Raw genomic sequence first — 22,943 nt, 5'->3', positions numbered from 1 at the left:
TGACGTGGAGGATTGACACGGACTGGCTGGCTGGGCCCACGGGTGGGTCCTGGCTTCACACAGGGCAGAGATCACACACGAGTGTGAGGTGAGGAAGTGAGAGCAGAGTTGATTGAAGCAGGGAGGGAGCGCAGATCCAGACGGGGCATCCGGGGGGCTTGGGGGGTGGGGGGCACTGAGCCTCCTCATTCTCAGGATCCAGGGTTTTTCTTAAGGCTCGTGGCCTGGCGCACGTGTCTCCACAGACCTCAGGAACCGGTGAATACGAAGAAGGCAGGGTTTAGGTGTCCTCCGCCAGTTGCAGTATGTCCTGCACCGGGGCCTTGGTGAGGCGGGCCCTGGGGCCCTGGGGCTCTGGGGCTCTGGGGCGCGCGCGAGGCGAGGCTTGCAGCTGGGGAGCGCGGCGGGCCCTGCCGGGAGGGCGGCCCTCGCCTCCTGAGCGGGACAGAGGGGATGCGCCTCGTCTGAACGGCCGACCGGCGCGTGGAGGGCGCGTGGAGGGCGGGCGCGGGGGCAGGCGAGACCAGACCGAGACGAGACCGCGACCAGACCGCGACCGCGGGCGCCAGGCAGGCAGTGGGCGGGCCCGGGTCTCCGTCCCCGCGGCGCCCGGGGCGGGGCGAGGAGGCTCCTCAGTGTGCGGGGCGGGGGGGGTGGGGGGGGGGCCTGGTCTCGACCTGTCTCTGCCGTCTTAGGCGGACGCGCCTGTTCGCGGCCCATCCCTCACGTTACAGTCGCAGTCGAGACACACAAACCCCAAAGCACAGAATGGTCTCTGCCTTCTCCAAGAAAGGCCTCCGGTGGCCGGGCCTCCGCGGTGCGCTGCGACCCCAAGTCACTCCGTGCCGTCGCACACGCGTATTTCTGCCGCGGCCAGCGACAGCCGCCTCCGCGCCGCCGGGGCAGGGCCGGGCCCTGGGGCAGGGGGTCGCCCGTGGGGCCTGTGACCAAGATCCCGCCGCGCGGAGGAAGGGCTGCTCCCGCCTTGCCCGAACTCCTGACTCCCCACATCCTGAGCGTAGTAGAATAGTTGTTTAATGCCACCAAGGTTTCCTTTTTCTGTTCTTTTCTTTTTTCTCTTTTTGCCACCAAGGTTTTCTTTCTTAAAACGTTACTGAAATACAACCCACATGCCGTGTGATTCACCCCTTTCAAGTGTACAGGTTAGTGGCTGTCCCTCTGCTCGCACGGTTCTATGTCCATTGCCATCATTGGTGTCAGGACAGTCGCACTCCTGCCACCCCTCCAGTCTCACCTCCCTCGGCTGTCGCCGCCCCGTCCTCCCGGCCCACCTCCCAGCCCGCGGCAGTCGGTGGCCTGTTCTGGGCATTCACATAAATGGGATCGCGCAGCACCGTCTTCCGTGAGTAGCTTCACTCACTTGGCCTGCTGGTTCCCAGGCTTGTGCTGTAGCCCGCAGTACTCTGGTCCCCTGGGGGCACCTGGGGCTCCGCGGTTGAGTGTCTGCCTCCGGCTCAGGGCCTGACCCCAGGGTCCTGGGATCGAGTCCCGCATCGGGCTCCCTGCAGGGACCCTGCTTTGTCTCTCATGGATAAATCTTTAAAAATAAATACCCCTGGGCAGCCCCGGTGGCTCAGCGGTTTAGCCCCGCCTTCAGCCCAGGGTGTGATCCTGGAGTCCCAGGATCAAGTCCCGCATCGGGGTCCCTCCATGGAGCCTGCTTCTCCCTCTGCCCGTGTCTCTGCCTCTCTCTCTCTGTCTCTCATGAATAAATAAATAAGATTTTTTTTAAAGAAATACCTCACTCCTATTATGAAGCAATATTCCATTTTATGTCTACATCACATTTTATTTATCCTATTATCACTTGATGGGATTTGTTTAGTCTTTGTCTTAGTTCAGGCTGCCATAATAAAAATGGCATAGACTGGGTTGTTTCAACAATAAACACTGATTTTGTGCAGCTCTGGAGGCTGGGAAGGCCAAGGCCAAGGCCCTGGCAGATTTGGTGGCTGGTTCGTGGGTGGCTATCTTCTCCGCCTCTCCTCGCATGGCAGGAAGGGCCACAGAGCTCCCTGCGGCCCGTTTTCTAAGGGCACGGATCCCATTCACAAGGGCGCCCCCCCCATGCTCCAGTCACCTCCCAGGGGCCCCACTTCTGACACCACCACACAAACATTCTGTGCATGACACACTTTGGTTGTTGTGAATCATACTGCGATCAACTCTCACGTACAGGATTTTCACAGATGGACATTTTCATTCTCTTGCATGTACGACTAGGAGGAGAGCTGCTGTGTCTTACAGTACCTCAGCTTCCCTACTTGAACAACGACCACAGTGTGTTCCAAAGTGGCTGTGTCACTTTACATCCCCACCAGCAAAGCACAGAGGCTTCAATTTCCCTGTAACGTCACCAACACTTTGTGTTATGCATGTTTCTCGCTGTGGTACGTTCCCTTTGTGGCTAATGATTTGAGCAGCTTTCCTTATGCCTGTATGTCTTCTTTGGAGAACTAACTGTTCAGAACCTTTGCCCATGTTTTAATCGGGTAGTCTTTTTATTGTTGAGCTGTAATAGCTGTTGATACATTTTAGATAGGAGTTCCTTATCAGACATCTGACTCACAAAAATTTTCTCTGATTTGGTGGGTTCATCAAAACCCAAGTTTTGGTTTGGATGAAGTCCAATTTATCTGATTTTTTTTCTTTTGTTGCTTGTGCTTTTGGTGTCTCACCTAAGAAACTACTTACTAATCCAAGGCTGATGACTTATATCTATGTTTTCTTCCAAGAGTTTTATAGTTTTTGCTCTGATATTTAGATCTTTGATCCACATTATGTTAATTTTTGTGAGTGATGTGAAGGGTCCACATACATTCCTAGGCATATAATATTTGGTTGTCCCAGTGATGATCATCAAAAAGATTATTCCTTCTGCATTTGCTTTAGCGCCCTTGTGAAAAATCAGTTGACCATGCATGTGAGGGTCTTTTCCCCTATTCTCCATTCCACTTCATTGATTTATATACCTCTTCTTCTGCCAGCACCACCTGTCTTGATTACCGCAGCTTTGTAGTAGGTCTTGAAATCCTAAAGTGTGAGTCTTCCAATTTTATCCTGCTTTTTGCAAGACTGTTTTAGCTCTTCTAGTTCCCTTGCAATTCTATATGCATTTTAGGATCAGCTTATCAATTTCTGTGAAGTCAGCTGGGATTCTGATTGTGACTGCATTAGATCTGCAGATCAACGTCAGGAGTATGGCTATCTTAATAATGATACCTATTCTGAACCATTACCATGGGACATCCTTCTATTTCTCTAGGTCGTGTTTCGTCTCTTTCCACAATGTTTCATGGTTTTCAGAGTAGAACATTTCCTTCTTTTTTTTTTAGAGTAGAACATTTCTCAGTTTCCATTTATTTCTAAGTATTTTGTTCTTCTTGTGCTACTGTAAATGGAAGCGTTTTCTTAATTTCATTTTCTTTTCTGAATGTTTTAGTTATTTGGGGGGAGGGGCAGAGGGAGAGGGAGGGAATCGGAGTGCACTCCCCACTGAGCCAGGAGCCCTAGGTGGGTTTCCATGGGCTCTATCCCAGGACCCTGAGATCATGAGCTGAGCCAAGTCGGAAGTCAGACGCTCAGGCGACTGAGCCACCCAGGTGCGCCCTTAATTTCATTTTCAACCGTTTCATTGGTGCTCTACAGAAATATGATCATTTTCTCTACGTGGACCTTGTCCTCTGCAGCCTTGTATTTCAGGGCAACGGATAAATGGCGCAGCAGTCCCTTCCTTACTCGGACGGCAACGTCCCTGCTGACTGACCCCTTCCCGCGGTGTTCTTCGCGCACGAGCTGAGCTGCGGCTCCGCACAGGGCCTCCTGCCTCCGCACAGCCCCTGCGGCCGCCGCCGCAGCCTCGGCTCCGGCTCCGGGGTTGTCTGAGGCTCCACCTCGCCTGCGCTTACCTGCTTTGAGCCCCCTGCGCCCGCGCACACGGCCTTCCCCAGCGCCCGCCCCGGGCCGCGCCCTGCGTCTGGGCTGAGCTCCTCGCGCCGCGCGGGCGGGGACGGGACACGTGACGTCGCAGCTCCGCCCGGCGGCTCTGACGTCACGGTTCCGTCTCCAGACCCGCGGCGGGTTGCGCGACCGCGGGAGGCTTGGAGGGAGCGAGGCTCCCCGCGGACTCGGGGCTGGGGACGCCGGGGAGCTGCGGCGGGGCTCCCCTCCCTGCGCGAGCACCTGCCTCGGGCCGCGCCGGGACCCCGGCTTCCGGGGATCCAGTCCCGCTCCCGGCTCCCCGGGGGCAGGCGGCTGCTCCTCGGCCGGCCCGCGGCTCTGCCTCTCGTGAATAAATACAATCTTCAAAGCAAACGTTTTTCCGGTTCGTTTAATGGAGGCTTCACCCCAGCTCCCAAAGGCATCACCTGCTAAAGCCGCCGTCGTTCACTGCAGGTGCCAGGTTGCGCAGCAGGCGCTCTCCTGTGTCCGTGCAGCTTTGCATCCTTTGAGCAAGTCCCCTCCCCGGCAGCCACCATTCCATTACCTGCTCCTACAAATTCAGTTCAGGCACCTCACGCAAGTGGAATCCCGCAGTACCTGTCCTGTGATTGATCCCACTCAGACGGTTCCCAAGTCCGTCCAGGCTGTCACAGACGGGGACAGTTCTTCCTCCCGCCCAAGGCCGAATAATAGTTTATGTATATGACATTAAAAAAATCCACTCACCTGTCAGTGAACATTTGGGTTGCTTTCTCATCTTGGTTACGGTGAATGATGCCATACTAAGCTAAAATTTTGATGAGCACAGATCTCATGTTAAGTGTTCTTAGCACATACACAACAAAGGACACAAGGAGACTGGAGGTGATGGATCTGTTTACTGCTTGGATTGTGGTCATGGTGTCTCAGGTAAGCATCTGTGTGCACAGATCTAAACGCATCAAATTGTGTGTATTAAAGATGTGCAGTTTCTGTATATCATTTATACCTCCATAAGGCTGTAAGAAAAATTAAAGCAAGCTTAAGGTGACGTGGAATTGGTGTAATCAGAATTCCTCTGGGTCAATTCTTGTAAGAAAAACCTCCCAGCAGCTCCACATTACACAAGTAATAGTATGTAGGGAAAGGTGGAAAGATAAAATGTCCTTGAAAGTTGTAACAACCCACTGATGCCACTATTCTCAAATGACATACTGGTGGATAAATAATAAGCTAAAAGTATGAATCTCATGTGTCGAATTTAAAAATAAACGGTATACAAAACTCCCTATTAAACTTATTACTTGAGTTTTAATTATAAAGTTCAGAAGAACTTATCAACACCAGGGCAAATAGCTTCCTTCTTCTGTAGCCAGGCATCTAGTAAATACACTGCATAAGGAAAAGACTTCAGTACATTTAGTGTTTTTGAACAACTCTCTGAGGACAGGGGTTGTACCTAACCTTTGTGCTTAAGATCAATAAACAAAGAGCAAGTATAACCTATTGATTATGGACAGCTTCACTATCTCACCCAGCTGACATCTTACTATCCACTGGGTGTCTGGTAGCTTAATGCCTATGTTTGTTTGTTTGTTTATTTATTTATTTATTTATTTATTTATTTATATTTTTTTTTATTTATTCATAGAGACAGAGAGAAGCGGAGACACAGGCAGAGGGAGAAGTAGGCTCCATGCAGGGAGCCCGACATGGGACTCGATCCCAGGTCTCTGGGATCAGGCCCTGGGCTGAAGGTGGTGCAAAACCGCTGAGCCACCAGGGCTGCCCTTAATGCCTATGTTTAGCAGTAAATGAGACATGCAGTAAATAGAGAACTTTAGATAGAGCCTCAATCATACCTTAGTATTCATCAGACTTAAACCATGTCCTTACTTTTCCAATAAAAGTTTTGGGAAACTTAACTTGAAGTATGACTTTTAGAGAGCTGTATAATCAAACCAACAGGAGAAATTTCTATTAGTCTAACATGAAAAAGGAAAAAAAAAATCCATAGATTTAACTTGAATTTTGAGGCTGTTTTTTTTTTTTTTAGGCTGTTTTTAAAATAAAGCTTGTTAATGACTTCTTACATGATGAACCTAATTTTTTGGGTATTTATAAACATTTGGCTGTACACATATATTTCTAAACTATCAGTGTTAGAATTTACTCAGATCACTGGTAATACATATTACTAGGATGTTCTTGAAGTTTTTCCTTCTGTGTAGTCAGCTGTCACTTTTTTTCTAAAAAGACTGATCAAAAGATAAAAGTAACAGACATGAAACTCACACCATATGACAAATGGGAGTGTACCAGCTGCTGCAAGCTGCTCATGGAGGCAGTGTATATTTTATAAATATCCTGAAGTATTTCATTTCAAGGATATAATGCAGTTCCTCAAATATCACACTAGTCAATAGCTGAATTAGCATTTAAAAGCACTAAGTTCTATGTCACTTAAACACAAAACAGGTAACTGAGTCCTCCCGTAACAACTTATGTTTCTAAAGAATTATTAGGTCCCACTGCCTAATAAAGATAACAGAAAAAGAAAGTCACATTATTTTCATTTAGTTCAAATTACAAAAGTATATCAAGAAAACTTTGTCCAAGAAAACTAAGAAACAATGTAATATAATTCTAAAACATTAGCTACCCTTTTGAATACTACACTAAATACACATCAATTATCACGGCCACTAGAGCTTTCATTATTTAATTCCAAACTTATGTCGATATTTAAATAATTTAATAATTTAAATAATTACTCAGTCCCACTACTCCTCTCTTGTGCCTTGCAGTCTGTTCTCAACAGCAGCAGCCACAGGGATTCAATTATTTTAAAGTATAGTTTCTCATCATCACCAAAGCCTTTTATTTTTTATTTTATTTTTTAAGATTTTATTCATGAGAGAAGGCAGAGACACAGGCAGAGACACAGGCAGAGGGAGAGGCAGGCTCCATGCAGGGAGCCCGATGTAGGACTCAATCCCGGGTCTCCAGGATCATGTCCTGGGCCGAAGGCAGACGCCCAACCGCTGAGCCACCCAGGTTCCCCACCAAAGCCTTTTAAAGCAAACTTTTGCCATTTCATGTTTTGAAGATTTGTAGAATGAAGTCATTATATACATTAGCTATGTAAATTCTGACAAAGCAAGAAGTGATTAAATTATTAAACTAAGGCAATAATAACATGGCCCTGGATCAATACTATCATTCTTTTTTTTTTAATTAAGATTTTTAATTTACTTATTCATGAGAGACACATACACAGAGAGGCAGAGACACAGGCAGAGGGAGAAGCAGGCTCCCTGCAGGGAGCCTGACACGCTAGATCCCAGGTCTCCAGGTTCATGGCCCGAGCCGAAGGCAGATGCTCAACCACTGAGCCACCCAGGCGTCCTTATCAAACATTCTTAAAAACCTAAAATGTTGGGATCCCTGGGTGGCGCAGCGGTTTGGCGCCTGCCTTTGGCCCAGGGCGCGATCCTGGAGATCCGGGATCGAATCCCACGTCGGGCTCCCAGTGCATGGAGCCTGCTTCTCCCTCTGCCTGTGTCTCTGCCTCTCTCTCTCTCTCTCTCTGTGTGACTATCATAAATAATAAATAGAAAAATTAAAAAAAAAACCTAAAATGTTAGGTTTACTTTGTTTCAATTGCTACACAGTTACCTTTGATTAATATATCTTTAAAGTTATTGAATAAAAAAATCAAAATATTTGAATATTTTAAAATTATTAGAAGGGTACTAACAATTTTCTGACCTATTTTGCTGTTGTCTTAATAAGTTCAAAGAAAACAAAACTATACCTGGCTAAATCACCAATAACTTTACAAATAATATGGAGAGTAAAGTTTTATTGCTATTCTTTAAAACAAACATTTAAATGGATATGAAAGTAAACCAATGTAGCGGGACCCTAGAGTTGAGAAAGACTAAGTTGTTTTACCTAGTTAGTATGAAAACATTCATATGCTATAGAAGAATTCAGTAAAAGACATTAGTGCCTCCATTTGTAAGAAAACCTCCCTCCCTGCGGTGCCTGGGTGGCTCAGTGGGTTGAGCTGTCCCACTCTCGGGCTCAGCCCAGGTCATTATCTCATGGAGATGGAGTCAGCAGGGAGTCTGCTTGAGATTTTCTATATCCCTCTGTCCCTTCCCTCGTTCAAGTGGTCACAAGCTCTTTCTCAAATAAATCTTGAAAAAAAGAGAAAATCCTCCTTCTTTATTCTATATAAAAATATAACAATCTTTATGGTTTATTAGCATAGAATAGTAGGTTGATGCTAGGCATAGAATATTCATACTTTTCATACATATATGAGTGTGTATATTTATAATTGTTAGCTTTACCTATCTCTGTTCCTATTATTCACCATTAGTTTTTCTCCATTTCTAGCATTACATGACTTCAGGATAGAATGCAAAGATTTTTTTTTTTTCGTTATTGAGAGAGAGAATGCATGTGGGGAGGGGCAGAGGGAGAAGCAGACACCCCCCACCTCCCCAGGGGAGCAGGGAGTCTGTCATGGGGCTGGATTCCAGGACCCTGAGATCATGACCTGGGCCCAAGACAGACTGATCCAGTGACCTCAGTGCCCCAGATTCTGTATTCTTAATTAAAAAGTAATCATGGCAGGGCATCTGGGTGGCTCAGTGGGTAAGCATCTGCCTGGGGCTCTCAGGTCAGGATCCTGGAGTCCTGGGATCAAGTCCTGGGGTCTTGGGATGGAGCTGGGTCAGGCTCTACGCTCAGCGGGGAGTTTGCTTGTCCCTATTCCTCTGCCCCTTCCTCCCCCCACTGTTCTCTCTCCCTTTCAAATAAAATCTTAAAAAAAAAAAAAAAAGAATACAGAATCTAAGGAAAATTATTTAGGCAGAAAAGAAAATTATCCAGCTAGAAGCACTTCATTAGATAGACCTTCTGTAAAAAATACATTGAGAGTCAAGTTATTAGGAATTGATTTATTCAGATAGAGCTGAATCTTAAAAATAAAATCTTAGTTCTATACTGACTTGATATTCATAGTATTGCTTAACATTATGAGTTTCAGAAATAAAGGGCAATCTAATTTAGAAAATTATGCTTGATGGCTAGAATACATCAGAATATAAATTGAAATTTTGTTCCTAATTACTTAAGATCATTTAAACACACTTATATGTTTCTTTTTCAAAATAGAGAAACTGTTTTTCCTTATAAGCACTCTTGCTAGCATTTTTTAAAAATTAGGTAATAATTAGCAATGGTCAAAGAAAACAGAATCCTATATTAAGAATGCTCCAAAAGTAATTCTCTAATTTTTTTTGGCTACTTCCAATTTCTCCACAGAAGTTAATAACTGCTCACAACATATAGCTTTAATAGGCAAAAAAGTTTTTCAGTTACCTTCAAGCTTTTCCAGTGTATGAAAGTAGGAAACAATATACCAAGTATCACTATGTAGAGTTTGAATTCATTTGCAATAAAAATATACATACACAAAAAAGAAAATCTGGAAGGAGACCCATTGGTTCCTCTGGGTGGATGAGATTATGGATGATTTTCTTTTTATTAGTCTATTTTACAGGGGAAAAAAAGCCACTGTACCTCACATGATTCTAATTATTTTAAGACAAAAACAAGAGAAACACAAAACACTGTGAAGAGATACCCTAAATTTCAAGCAAATGTATGTTTTACATATTACATGAAAATACCTTCACTTTGCACTATATAGATAGTCCTCTCTTACATGGATCCCATGTGAAGAGTAGACACTACACAATAGAAAAACAATTGCAACAACCTTTAAGAATCAAACACATTTTATTTTTTTTTAAAGATTTTATTTATTCATTCATAGAGACACAGAGACAGCGGCAGAGACACAGGCAGAGGGAGAAGCAGGCTCCATGCAGAAAGCCTGACCCGGGACTTGATCCAGGGTCTCCCGGATCACACCTGGGCCACAGGCGGCGCTAAACCGCTGAGCCACCGGGGATGCCCTCAAACACATTTTAGCTAAGGTTTTAACCTGTTGTAGCATGAACATTTACAAACCAATTTCCTAAATCAAAAAAGTGAGAGAAGAAAACTGGATATTCTTATTCTAAAATTATTCATTTTTAGCTGCTGTCACAAACAGCTTTGGATTATTCAATAACTTCCTCAAACAATGTATGCCCAAAGATGCCAATCCTTGCATTATTCTGTAAGAATCAATGCCTACTGTTTGCCCGGCTTTGTGCTCAGTACAGGACACGTGACGGAGAACAGTCTCGGCCTCAGGACGTTACCAATCTAGCTGGGACAACAGATGAACAGTTAGAAAACACTGACATAACAGTAGTGTTAGGACGACAGGGTTAAGATGAGAGTGTGTAGCAGATACCCCAAATGGTTTTAGGAGGTGTTTAAACTCCGTTTCCGTTGAGACCTGAAGGAAATGATAAATGGGTGCACTTGGGGAAGATTGTTCAGGCACACAAAACATTTGTGAAGAATGTTTTCAGCTTTGCAGTTTTCCCAGAAATGGAAATAAGTTCATTCTAGTTGAAGCACTGGAGGAGAGGAGGAGGAGGAGTCAACAGACTGTAAATCATACTGTTTATTCTAAGAGGCCTTAGGAAGTAAAATTTGTGCTTTATTGACTATGCGAGGGCAGCTTGTGTGGAGGCTAGCATAGAGAGATGCAAGAACAATGCCAGAGACCAGCAGGGGGCTGCTGGAATAATGTAGACCAAGGTCATAGCGGGAGAGGTGGAGAGACGTAAGATGAGAGAAACTGAGGGACGTGCACCAACAGGATCTGATGACTAATTTGGAGATGATTCAAAGCTCCGTGGCTTGATCATTGCTGACATTAGGGCTATTCTGTGAGAATGGAAACCCAGGACCAGGATACTTTCTGTCCCTGGGGGTGGGGGAGGGGGGGAGTGAGGGGTGAGTAGGGTTGGTGGAGGTGGAGAATGAGGTCAGTTCTGGATATAACGAATTTAACGGGTCTACAAGATGTCCCAATGGACGTTCTCAGTAGGCAACTGCAGATATAATTTATGAGCTAAGAGATTTAAGGCAAGATATTTCAGAATGATAAACATGTTCAATGTTTTCACGACCTTTAAAAAAAAATCCATGTCCATTTGATCCATCAAAAAACAGCGTCTCGTCCACCCCCAAAATGAGAACAATGAATGTAGACAGTACAGGAAACTATGGGAATAAACAATGTTTTTCAGGGAACTGGTAGAGTGAGAAGAGACCTTGAAACAGAACTTTGCTGACATCTAAGGGATAGGCAGAGAAGTCTTCAAAAGAAGGGACTGAGAAGTGAATTGGTTGTCCCCTCTACCAATTTCTGATCTAAGGAGAGGAAAAAGAATCTGGAAAGCTAAGGGCGAAAGATAGGTCCCTCCTAAACTTTCTGAGCTTTAGAATCTGCGTAAAAGTATCAGCCTTCGTTTTTCCTGCCATTGTTGAGGCTAAACTACAGTTGTACAGAAGAGGACTGGTGAGTATAGTAAAGGCAAGTCAGGGGTGAATTAGGTCCTCGTTCATCTAGTCAACTAATTGTACACAAAGGGCTAATGAAGTTTTTTTTCCTCTCTCTCTCTTTTTAAAATCAAAGTAAAAAAGTAAATGGACACTAAACCTCTCCTCCTGACTTCTGGAAGATGAGGTCCAATTCTAACTCAAGCTCCATGTTGCAGGTTTGGTTGATAAATAGTTAATTCTAGAAGCAAGTAATTCTGGCAATTCATGGTGTCATAACAGTCTTGGCTAGGTTCAGGAATATATATATATATTATATACACACACACACACACACACATATATATATATAAAATCCTGGTCTAAATCTGAATGAAAGTACAGGACACTGTAAAGGATAAAAATCAATACTTGTTCAAGTATTGTGTATTTGGGGGCTGAATCCTCATCTAGACTCCTGGCATCTCTTATTTGAAAACTTTGTAATTCAGATAATGGTAATGCTGTTTATCAAAGCAATAATATATAACAAGCTTTGCTCTGAAAAACACTGGCAGCTCTGGGGCTGCCTTTTTTATAGAAGTCACTGTCTTTTGTGTTTTATGATTAATCACAGTCTATAAGAGAAAATACGGTGGTATATACTATGTTTCATTTGTACTTGATTTTTACTGACATTTGATTTTAGTAGATGCTGTTAAGTCAATGATCTTACCCAGAGAACGTTACAATGACTACAATATTTTATTTATTTACTTATTTATTAAAGATTTTATTTATTTATTCATGAGAGACAGAGAGAGAGGGGCAGAGACACAGGCCGAGGGAGAAGCAGGCTCCATGCAGGGAGCCCGACGTGGGACTCCATCCGGGGTCTCCAGGATCACAGGGGCTACCCAATGGCTACAATATTTTAAATATTAAGTACAGCATTGGAAAATATACTCATTATACTGGGTATATAATACATAGTATTTTTTATTGTTATACCTATTGTCATAGCTACTGAATCAATCAAGCTATCTTGCAACTTAGAGGCATACAGTGTTTAGGGATGAATTTTTTAATTCTATATTCTTGTTACAGAATAAAAAAGTAGGAGTAGTTGGTCACAAAGTTTTATGTCAATTTTCATATTTAGAGTTAGAAATTAAGGGAGAATGAATACCAGCCAATGTCCAGCAATACTATTTCCATTTGAAGTAATCCAGAAAATAAAAATTTGAAATATAAGTAGTGCATCCACATGGATCACTCCAGTTAAGTCAGTTGCTTGTGATTCTTTTTTTCTTCTTTAAATCAACAAAGGCAATTGACATTACCGTCTTGCTCTTAAATAGGAAGATAACTGGGAGTGACTGCTAAAATATTAACTTAAATTTTGCTTTTCAAGCTCCTTGACTGATTTAAGTAGCTAAATATTTAAATATAATTCCTACTATCTGCATTTAATAGCTAATAATCATTTCTCAAGTTATCCATTCATGTTAATTATACCAACAACTTGCCAAATACAGAAGTGTTCTAAGTTTGTGAAAACTATTACTATTTCAAAAGCCAGAAATGTAGCCCTGAGTCCATATGACCATTTTTAAGATTAGGATATAACATGTATCAAGAATGTTTAAGGGCATAAAGATTTCATTCCTCAGTAGCCCTTAGAGTTTAGTGCTGATATTAATGATTTCCCCAAGTAGATACAGTATTTATATCCAAATCCTCATATCTCAGGATTCAAGTAAATAATCTGTCAAATTACTTTTGAAATTACTGCCAAATGATTAATTTTAAAAACCATCTGATAATGCTTGCTTCCTAATTTTTAACCCTTATCTGATCATGACCACTTACTACAAAATTCATTCACCTTATCTCTAGTAGAAGCAAATTACTTGATTACAACCCTCTATCATCTCCATAAACTTCCTGTTCCTAGACCTGCAAAGTTAGCAAAGTCAAGTACAGAATACCTAAGAAGGTAGAAGAGGTAGAAAGGCATAGAGATGTTGGGTAGTCCCTCAGTTCTGTATACTGCTCAGCAGCACAATAACAAATGAGTGATGACAGACAGTAATTGTTCTAATGTAGGTCAATATAGCAGCCAAAATACTTTGGAAACACTTTCTTTGGCTCTTTCTGAAGATCAGATCAACACTGTTCTGATTAAATAGCATAAGAGGAGCTTAATAGCAACCAAAGTGTTCAACAGTATTTACTTACCTAACATCTTTTATCCAAAAATCTAAAAGTAGCACTAAAAATAATACTAATAATCATAACTCAGTAACTGAGAAACGTAGGTACTAACAGAAACTGCAATGGGGCCAAGAACAGAAATTAGGAGTTGTGCGGTACCGAATAGTATTTGTGAGCTAAAGACTCTACTGCCTCATATACCTCCGAGTATACTTTCCTTTAACAAACTCAAACTTAGACACAAGAACTCAGTGTTAATAGGATTTCACCTTTTCTTACTATGTTTTATTTGTATCTGATTTTTACTGAAATTTAACTTGTTGAAATTTGATTTTTAAAAGATACTATTTAGAAAATGATCTTACTCAGAGAAAATTACAGTGACACAATATTGTAGATATTACATTAATACTATGTTTAAATATTAGATTAAAAGTCTATACTATCACAAATACCAATTATTTGAGTTGTTTATCCATTTGAGATGAATGTTTTATGCTAAGCTATACACATTACCTTCCTTGTGACTAAGCTGAATTTGTAAGATATGTACCTAAGAGAAGTTGTAATCTGTAGCCATGAATAGTTCTGTTTATGTGTATAAAGCTAATCAACCTATAAAAGGATTGAACTCCTGTCCTTAGCCTTATTAGCACCTGCTCCAACTGAGTTAACTGGTTCAAACTGTTAGATAAGACAGTGATAATTAAAGGAATAGGAACAAAGAAAGGTTATATTTCATCATCTTAAGGTTTCACAGAGATGACGCAGGTTGACAATTCAAATTCCCACCTTCTGAAAAACAACTTCTAAATAACTCAACTCTCAAATCACCGAAATGCCGTACTCTTAAATTATTCTAAAGACTTAAGAAAATAGCCAATTATTAAAATTGATGTTCACTGTGAGGAATACATAGCTATGTGAAATATAGGTACACAAAAAGTAAAGCTCAGTGACAAATAACATTTTTAAGGGAAAAAAGTTGGGATTCACATCAGTACTGGCTAACTGGATACATGCTAAAGATTTACATTCAAGTGCTTTTAGAATTATTGCAGAGAAATTACTAAAAATCTTTGCTCAGATACCTCTCAGGCTTATAAAGAGATGATGCACAAACTACCAATAGTGGTATTTAAATCCCAATCACTTTCAAGATAAGATATACAGCTGTTAAGACATTCCAGAAGTGGGTGCACTGACACTCAAAATGGTATAAAAAAAAAGGACCTCATATGGTCTGCTGGCATTTTATACCAACCACTGGAGGAGGTAGTAACGTAAAGGGTTGGAATTTAAAACAAGGTCAGCACTAACTGTAAACGTTTCTAAAGAACTGTATGTAATTCTTTAAAACATGAGTAGTGAAAAAGAATTGGAACTGATATAAAAGTAGAATTAAATGAAGCAAAAATTAGAAATATTTAGTGAATTTACTCAAATGAGGAAAGCTTAAATGATACAGAACTGAAAATATTAGAAATCTATATACAATAAAAAGTGAATATAAATTAGCCAATTCCATGGACATTTCCAGTTAGCATTCACACAAATACATATTCACTTTTTTCTTTTTATATAGGAATAACACATACATACATGACAATGATTCTGACAAAAAAAATCAAAGATACTAAAAATATTCTCAAGTTTTAAAAATGGTATGGAATAAGTTTTAACAACAATGTTCTACATGAATGGAAACCCTTGATTTGATTCCATGATTTTATCATGCCAGAAGCATGGCTGGTTTTAATTTTTTTAAACAGATACTGGTACACATTGGCTTATTAATAATTAAGGCTTTTTGTATACACAGTGTCTCAGTGTGGACAAATTTTTAGTATTGATTATTTGCTATGACATTTAAACTTGCAAAGTCTTTTCAAAATAAGAAAATAGCTGCACACATTTAAGTGTTTTCTTATAAAACACAATCTTCAAAAAGTCATTATGATAGGTCTTTGTGATTTCTAGTAATAAGTCCTGTCTTCTTTTTTTTTTTAAGTCCTGTCTTCTTTTTGACACAGTATAAATTATATTCTTAAACAAGATTGCATTAAGACCCAGTAGTTCTTTTTTTTTTTTTTTAAGACCCAGTAGTTCTTAAACAATGTTACCAAATAATCATATAAATCCCAAATGCAGCAAAGGTGAACCATCCTCATAGTGCACTTTCACCTCACTGAAGTTGAAGCTGCTCCTTTTGGATATTTTCCCACTTCAATGTGAAGTAGATTGTTAGGTTTTCATTAGTGGTTTCATATGCGGCTTTTTAAAGAAAAAAAAAAGTTTTTATTTCTTCCACAGTTCACAGTTCTCAGATGAAAATTCTTTTTGGAAAGCTCAGTCTAGGGATGTTTTGAATAATCAAATGCTCTTTAATAGATGGATTCTCTCAATGCAACTGTAATAAATAAGCGTCTACATCCTTAGAAAACAAAACAAAAACATTTCATTAGCTGGTACGGCAAATACACAGATGCACACCCCATTTTCCTCTCCCTTTTTGTCACTTGACTTGCTTTTGCTTTCTTTTGTGACCTTCTGAGGGTAAAAAATGTGTCTTACTGAATTAAGCTGTATTTTGTTTAGCCAGGGTCTGGCTAAAAGCATACAGCACATTCTCAATAAATGTTTAAGTGTTGAGTGAATGCTTTGGTTCCTGTGATCAAACAACTCTGCTTTTATAGTGAAGCAAGATCATGAAATCACTTCCAGCAATTCCTGCAGTGTTATATAAACTCTAGGCCAGCTTGATGACACAGCCTTTCTGATTTCTACCCTGGAAAAATTAACAATTGAGGGTTTAATACTGTAAAAGAGGTTTTTATCCCAGTTAAAGGAACTTCACAGAACTTGTAATCATTCACTATTCTATTCAATAATAAATATAGTATCTTAAGGTCATAGTCACAATAAAGCTTCTCTGGATAAAAAATTGCAATTGAAAACAAATTTCTAAGGAAACAATATTTTTTCAGTACTAACAAGAATGCAAGGTGCCTCCAGAATGAGGTGATATATGATGCATGCTCTATATCCATTTTCTATCAAATTTTACTTTCTTTTCCCTCCCATTATTGAAAGAACAAATTAAAACAACAAAGCACTGGGAAATTGATTTTATGACATTTTCATTAAGAATTCTACAAAGTAAAATTACACACACTTATAACACACTTGATACATCATTTTGCTTCTTTTCTTGAAGGTATACAAGTAGAATATCGCAACTAAGCCCATAACATAATTATCTCTTACTTAGAATACTGTGTTTTTAAACTAAAGAATGCTTGTATATTTGTAATTAATGCCCATTTATGCCCAGTAAACAGGTGCAAATATTTCTTAACAGTGATTTTTTTCCCCCTGAAATTATATTTCAACTACCAATGTTTTCTGGAGTTTAAATATTAAAATCCAAATTAGCAATGTGCATTTTCCTTTAAGAGATAAAAAAATAAAGACTAATGTCAAATTTGTACTGTGATTTGAACATTTACTTTCCCAAAAGCATGACATTAGCAAAAGCCAAGTAAGAATTAATACCCTGAAACCACTTGATCAGGTTCCTCATCCCCTTGCTTCCTGAGTGTCCCTATCTTTTCAAATGTCTTCCTAACCTGGGTTCTTAACCTTTTCTCTAATGGAACTAGTTCATTAAATTCCCTCTAGCACATCATTTCCACAGCTATATCTGAAACATATTCAATGGCTAATTCCTGTGTTTCTTGCAAAAGTCATATTCATACCCAGAGGACCTTAAGCATTTGTAAATATGAAACTGACTTTAGGCCTTATTAGAATAATACTATATTGGATATTTGAAAGACTTCCTTTATGGATGCATAATACCAACATATTATTTCTAATATTTAATTAAGCTTAAATAGAGATTTTAAGCTTAACTTTTTAAGCTTAAATATAGATTACCTTGGCTATATTACCAGTGTATCCTGGAACCAAAGTAAGATGGTTTTCCTGTTCCCATAATCCACTTAATTGTTGTTTTAAAATCTGAATATTTCTATGAGAAAATAAGAAAAAAATGCAAATATAAGAATATGAACATAGTAAATACACTTAATGAACAGTTTTTAAAATTTCAAGTATTTATCAGGAGAATTGTACCACTTGAAATCAAGGAGCTATTTATTTATTTATTTATTTATTTATTTATTTATTTATTTTCAAGGAGCTCTTTAAAATAATATTTGCAAATCATGGAAATGATTTAAATGATTTACTTATTATTATTTTTTTTTAAATTTATTTGTGATAGTCACAGAGAGAGAGAGAGAATGAGGCAGAGACACAGGCAGAGGGAGAAGCAGGCTCCATGCACCGGGAGCCCGACCTGGGATTCGATCCCGGGTCTCCAGAATCGCGCCCTGGGCCAAAGGCAGGCGCCAAACCGCTGCGCCACCCAGGGATCCCTTACTTATTTGTTAAAGCAGGAAAGAAAACCAGGCATTTGGAGCATTTGGGCAACCTGGTCTTGGGTTGAAGTGGGAAATTTTTGAGAGCCTAGAGAGAAAATCTTTAAGAAGATTGTTGAGAGGGACACCTGGGAGGTTCAGTGGTTGAGCGTCTGCCTTCAACCCAGGGCATGAACCCCAGGGTCCTGTGATTGAGTCCTACATCAGGCTCCCAGCAGGAAGCCTGCTTTTCCCTCTGCCTGTGTCTCTGCATCTCTCATGAATAAATAAATAAAATCTTTAAAAAAAAAAAAAAAAAGAAGATTGTTGGGAGATAATTTTTTGCAGCTTCATGAATCTGGCTCATTTGGTAGAATGCCCATACATTTTTACATCAAGGCGATACTCAAATTATGATGATTATAATACAGTTTTTAGAATTACAATCATCCACATTTGATTCTCAGGTTAATGTCTAGGTAGTCAAAAGACTTATAGGTTGCAGGATGCTTCTATCCCTGTGCCTCAATACTTAGTCCACCAGAAGCCATCTCTTTTTTTCTCCTTTACTCATTGTAACAGATATGAGGGTTAAACAACTACTGTGCTTTTTCCCTCCTAAAATGAAGTGTAAGGTTCTGTCAGAAAAAGAGAGGGGATTACTGGGCTTTGGAATTCAACTTCCATGTATAATTTTCACATGTGAACACTATTCCAATTTAATATTTCTCTGAAGATAAAGAAAATCAGTTATTATTTAATGATGATAATGGAATAGAATTATTACCTAGTTTATTTTTATTTTTTAAAGATTTTATTTACTTATTCATGATAGACAGAGAGAGAGAGGCAGAGACACAGGCAGAGGGAGAAGCAAGCTCCATGCCGGGAGCCCGACGTGGGACTCGATCCCGGGACTCCAGGATAGAGCCCTGGGCCAAAGGCAGGGGCTAAACCGCTGAGCCACCCAGGGATCCCCTTATTACCTAGTTTAATCAAATGGCTTTTCTTTTTTTTTTTCAAAGATTTTATTTATTTATTCATGAGAGACACAGAGAGAGAGAAGGAGGGAGAGAGAGAGATGCAGAGAGAGAGGCAGAGGCACAGGCAGAGGGAGAAGCAGGCTCCACGCAGGGAGCCTGACATGGGACTTGATCCCAGGCTGAAGGTGGCGCTAAACCACTGACCTACCCGGGCTGCCCTCAAATGGCTTTCTGAAAAAAATTTTATTAGATTGAGTTTCTCTTTAAAGATATACTCACCCATCATTTATAATTTCTGTTTTGGATGATAGTTCTGACCACCACCTTTTTATGACTGCTTGAAGCCAGTTTAAGCCAACTATTATATATCTGAAATGATATTAGGTTACAAAATTCAAGTGTTTTCATACAAGAAGACTTTACAAAAAAGGATACAAACTCTGCCCCCACTTCAAAAAGCAGACACACTGATCTTTCCCCTTAAAAAAGAATTTTATTTTTACTACTTTCAAAAGCTGTAATTTATGTAAGTTGTTTACAGATGCTTTTGTAATTATTCTTTACTCATTTCATATTCTTTTCTTAATTGGACTATAAATAAGCTCCTTGAAAACAGAAACCATGCATATCTCATGGAGCTCAATCTACTGCTATACACTCACAAGAAACAAAATCAAGGATGTTGAAAGAGAAAAATCAACTGAGTCACATTAGCACTTACTCTTCAAATCTGCTCTTAAGTAGGGACTTTACTAGAGGCAACAAATCTACACAGCAGCCAAGTGAGATGTATTGTTTTTCTTCCTGTAAACTAAAACAAATACTAAGTTGTAAAAATATGAACAAGGCATTTGTCCTCCTTTAAACTTACTTTTTCCTGAAAAATATTTTTTACCTATTGGTGAGCACAGGAAGGCAATCCACAACAACTCCAAGGTCTTCTATCCTGTTGGGTACAAAACTGCTTAGAGAGCTGATTTCCTTATTTATAACCTGCACATTACTTTTGAGAAATCTACTCATTGAACAAATAATCTGAGTCTCTATGATGAGCCAGGTGTTGGGGATACAGCAGTAAACAAAGAGAGCGTTTGTATTTCAGAGCGTGTGTGGGGATGGTGTGTGGAAGAAGGCAGAGACAGATAACAAGTAAAATATATAGAGCATGTGGATGGTAGTAAGTGCTACGGAAAAAAAAAAAAAAAGGAGAGACAGAGAGTGAATAAATATGTATTTTGAAATAAGGTCAGGGAAGGCCTCATTAAGATAATGCTTGAGAAACGGGGCATCTGGGTGGCTCAGGAGGGTAAGCATGACTCTTGCTTTTGGTTCAGGTCATCATCATCTCAGGAACATGAGATCTGGTCCCTGTGGGCTCTGTGCTCTGAGCACGGAGACTGCTTAAGAATCTTTCTCTCCCTCTCTCTCTCTCTGCCTGCCACCGCTTCCTCCACTCCCCATGTGCCCACATATTCCTCGCCCTCTATCTCTCTAGGGAAAAAAAAATGTTTGAGAAGAGACTAGAATATACTGAGGAAGGCCATGCTTAAAATTTTCACTCAAAGGGGATTTTTATTTATTTATTTATTTATTTATTTATTTATTTATTTATTTATTTATTTATTTATTTTATTTTATTTATTTATGATAGGCACACAGTGAGAGAGAGAGAGGCAGAGACACAGGCAGAGGGAGAAGCAGGCTCCATGCACCGGGAGCCCGATGTGGGATTTGATCCCGGGTCTCCAGGATCACGCCCTGGGCCAAAGGCAGGTGCCAAACCGCTGCGCCACCCAGGGATCCCTCAAAGGGGATTTTTAAAAGGTTACTTTCCCCAACCTGATATTTCTTAGTTTTATTTATTTTTTTAAATTTTTTTATTTATTTATGATAGTCACAGAGAGAGAGAGAGAGAGGCAGAGACACAGGCAGAGGGAGAAGCAGGCTCCATGCACCAGAAGCCCGACGTGGGATTCGATCCCGGGTCTCCAGGATCGCGCCCTGGGCCAAAGGCAGGCGCTAAACCGCTGCACCACCCAGGGATCCCTATTTCTTAGTTTTATATATAAGAATCTTAGAAAAGGTAATAGCTTTGTTCAATATGATGAAACAGATGCTTTCCTGTATTTTGGTTACTCATAGACTAGTGATAAATATAATTTAAGCTATACTGTTGTAACTGAAGCCAAATATAGGAAATTTAAAATACCAGTATAACATAAAAAAGAAGAGGCACTTCAACATAAAACACTGGAAATTACTTTATTAATTTATCAAGCTTGGAGGTCACACTTACCTCACCAAATAAGCTACAAGTTCACTTATACTTCTCTTTCTCCAGAATGTTAAAGCTACATTCAATCTCAAATTCCTGCTGAACAAAACCTGTGCCATTGTTTCATGATCCTGAGAAACCTGAAAGGCAGTAATCTAATTTGTTAAAAAGCACACTGAAAGCATGAAATCATTTTTTTCCAATTAAATTATTCTGGTAGACATATTTTATAATTATGCAGAGGTGACTCCTTTTACTGACCCCAAAAACAGAACGTTGCAGTTGAACATGGTAAACAAATGACCTGAATAAATTTAGGATGTTTATTTTTTTATCAATACTTTTAATTTGCTACCATTTTTTAAAATCTCAATAATTTGCAAAGCAAATTATTTTTAGTTCACCTATAAACCTAGGATTTAATTTATTATATGGATTAAAGGAAAAGGTAAATATATACAGGATAGTCATTATCAACCGAGTAACATGGGAAGGAAACAGTAAAAATTCAGTTCTGCAACCAGCATTTATATTTATTCACTTGGGACACCTAGGTGGCTCAGCGGTTGAGCAGATGAGCATCTGCCTTTGGCTCAGGTCATCATCCTCGAGTCCTAGGATTGAGTCCCATATCGGGCGCCTTGCGGGGAGCCTGCTTCTCCCTCTGCCTGTGTCTCTGCCTCTCTCTCTGTGCCTCTCATGAATAAATAAAATCTTTAATAAATAAATACACTCAGTTTTTCTATATAATAAAGTAATATATTTCTATTGTAAAAAGTTCAAATAGGGGCAGCCCGGGTGGCTCGGAGGTTTAGCGCCACCTTTACCCCAGGGCCAGGTCCTGGAGACCCGGGATCGAGACTTTGGGCTCCCTGCATGAAGCCTGCTTCTCCCTCTGTCTGTGTCTCTGCCTCTCTCTCCCCGTCTCTGTATGTCTGTCATGAATAAATAAATAAAATCTTAAAAAAAAAAAGTTCAAATAGCATGGAAATGAATCAAAGAAAAAGTGAATAATCTCTATGTGTCCAGATAAAATCTAGTATCACTTCCCAGAAGTAATCACAGTTAATAGACTGGTATGTATCTTTCCAAAGCATTTTCCAGATAGACAAATTAGGTAGATATAAAATTAAAATACTATAATATCTGTATTTTTGAAAACTTTGTTTTTCACTTTTATTTTATAAAGATTTTAATGTCAAAACATAGATCCTCATTTTTAAAAAACAATTATAGTCTCCAGTTGTTATATACCATAATTTATTAAAATTGGCTGTTTTTTTCCTATTAAAACTACACATCAAGAAACATCCTTCTGTATGTAAATATGTGCACTTGTACAAATATTTCTGTAAGATTCATTTTAGAACTGAAACTAGATCCATTTTTAAAAAATAACAATTAAAATATAATTCACATACGATAAAACAACCATTTAAAATGTACAATTTGGGGGATCCCTGGATGGCTCAGTGGTTTAGTGCCTGCCATTGGCCCAGGGCGTGGTCCTGGAGAGCCGGATCGAGTCCCGCATCGGGCTTCCTGCATGGAGCCTGCTTCTCCCTCTGCCTGTGTCTCTGCCTCTTTCTCTGTGTCTCTCATAAATAAATAAAATCTTTAAAAAAAATGTACAATTTTTAG

General features: G+C 40.1%; 1 protein-coding gene across 4 annotated transcripts in view; it reads right to left on the bottom strand.

The window, feature by feature from the left end:
- Positions 1-12,166: 12,166 nt before the first annotated feature.
- KATNBL1 (katanin regulatory subunit B1 like 1) overlaps positions 12,167-22,943 on the bottom strand; it is a 62,105-nt gene continuing 51,328 nt past the window's right edge. For 3 of the 4 annotated variants that reach the window (XM_072808649.1, XM_072808648.1, XM_072808650.1), the window contains exons 5-10: positions 21,324-21,442; positions 19,923-19,973; positions 19,749-19,838; positions 19,307-19,396; positions 17,560-17,653; positions 12,167-16,054 (exon numbers count right to left, since the gene is read on the bottom strand). In XM_072808649.1, the coding sequence (XP_072664750.1) occupies positions 16,022-16,054; positions 17,560-17,653; positions 19,307-19,396; positions 19,749-19,838; positions 19,923-19,973; positions 21,324-21,442 (477 nt within the window). In that variant the 3' untranslated portion in view covers positions 12,167-16,021. The remainder of the gene's footprint in view (positions 16,055-17,559; positions 17,654-19,306; positions 19,397-19,748; positions 19,839-19,922; positions 19,974-21,323; positions 21,443-22,943) is intronic. The other variant, XM_072808647.1, reaches the window with a different exon arrangement.

Source organism: Canis lupus, chromosome 32, assembly GCF_048164855.1.
Source record: "Canis lupus baileyi chromosome 32, mCanLup2.hap1, whole genome shotgun sequence".
NCBI lineage: Eukaryota > Metazoa > Chordata > Mammalia > Carnivora > Canidae > Canis > Canis lupus.
The sequence above is the reverse complement of the archived record's forward strand: the minus strand, read 5'-3'. Positions and strand labels throughout refer to the sequence as shown.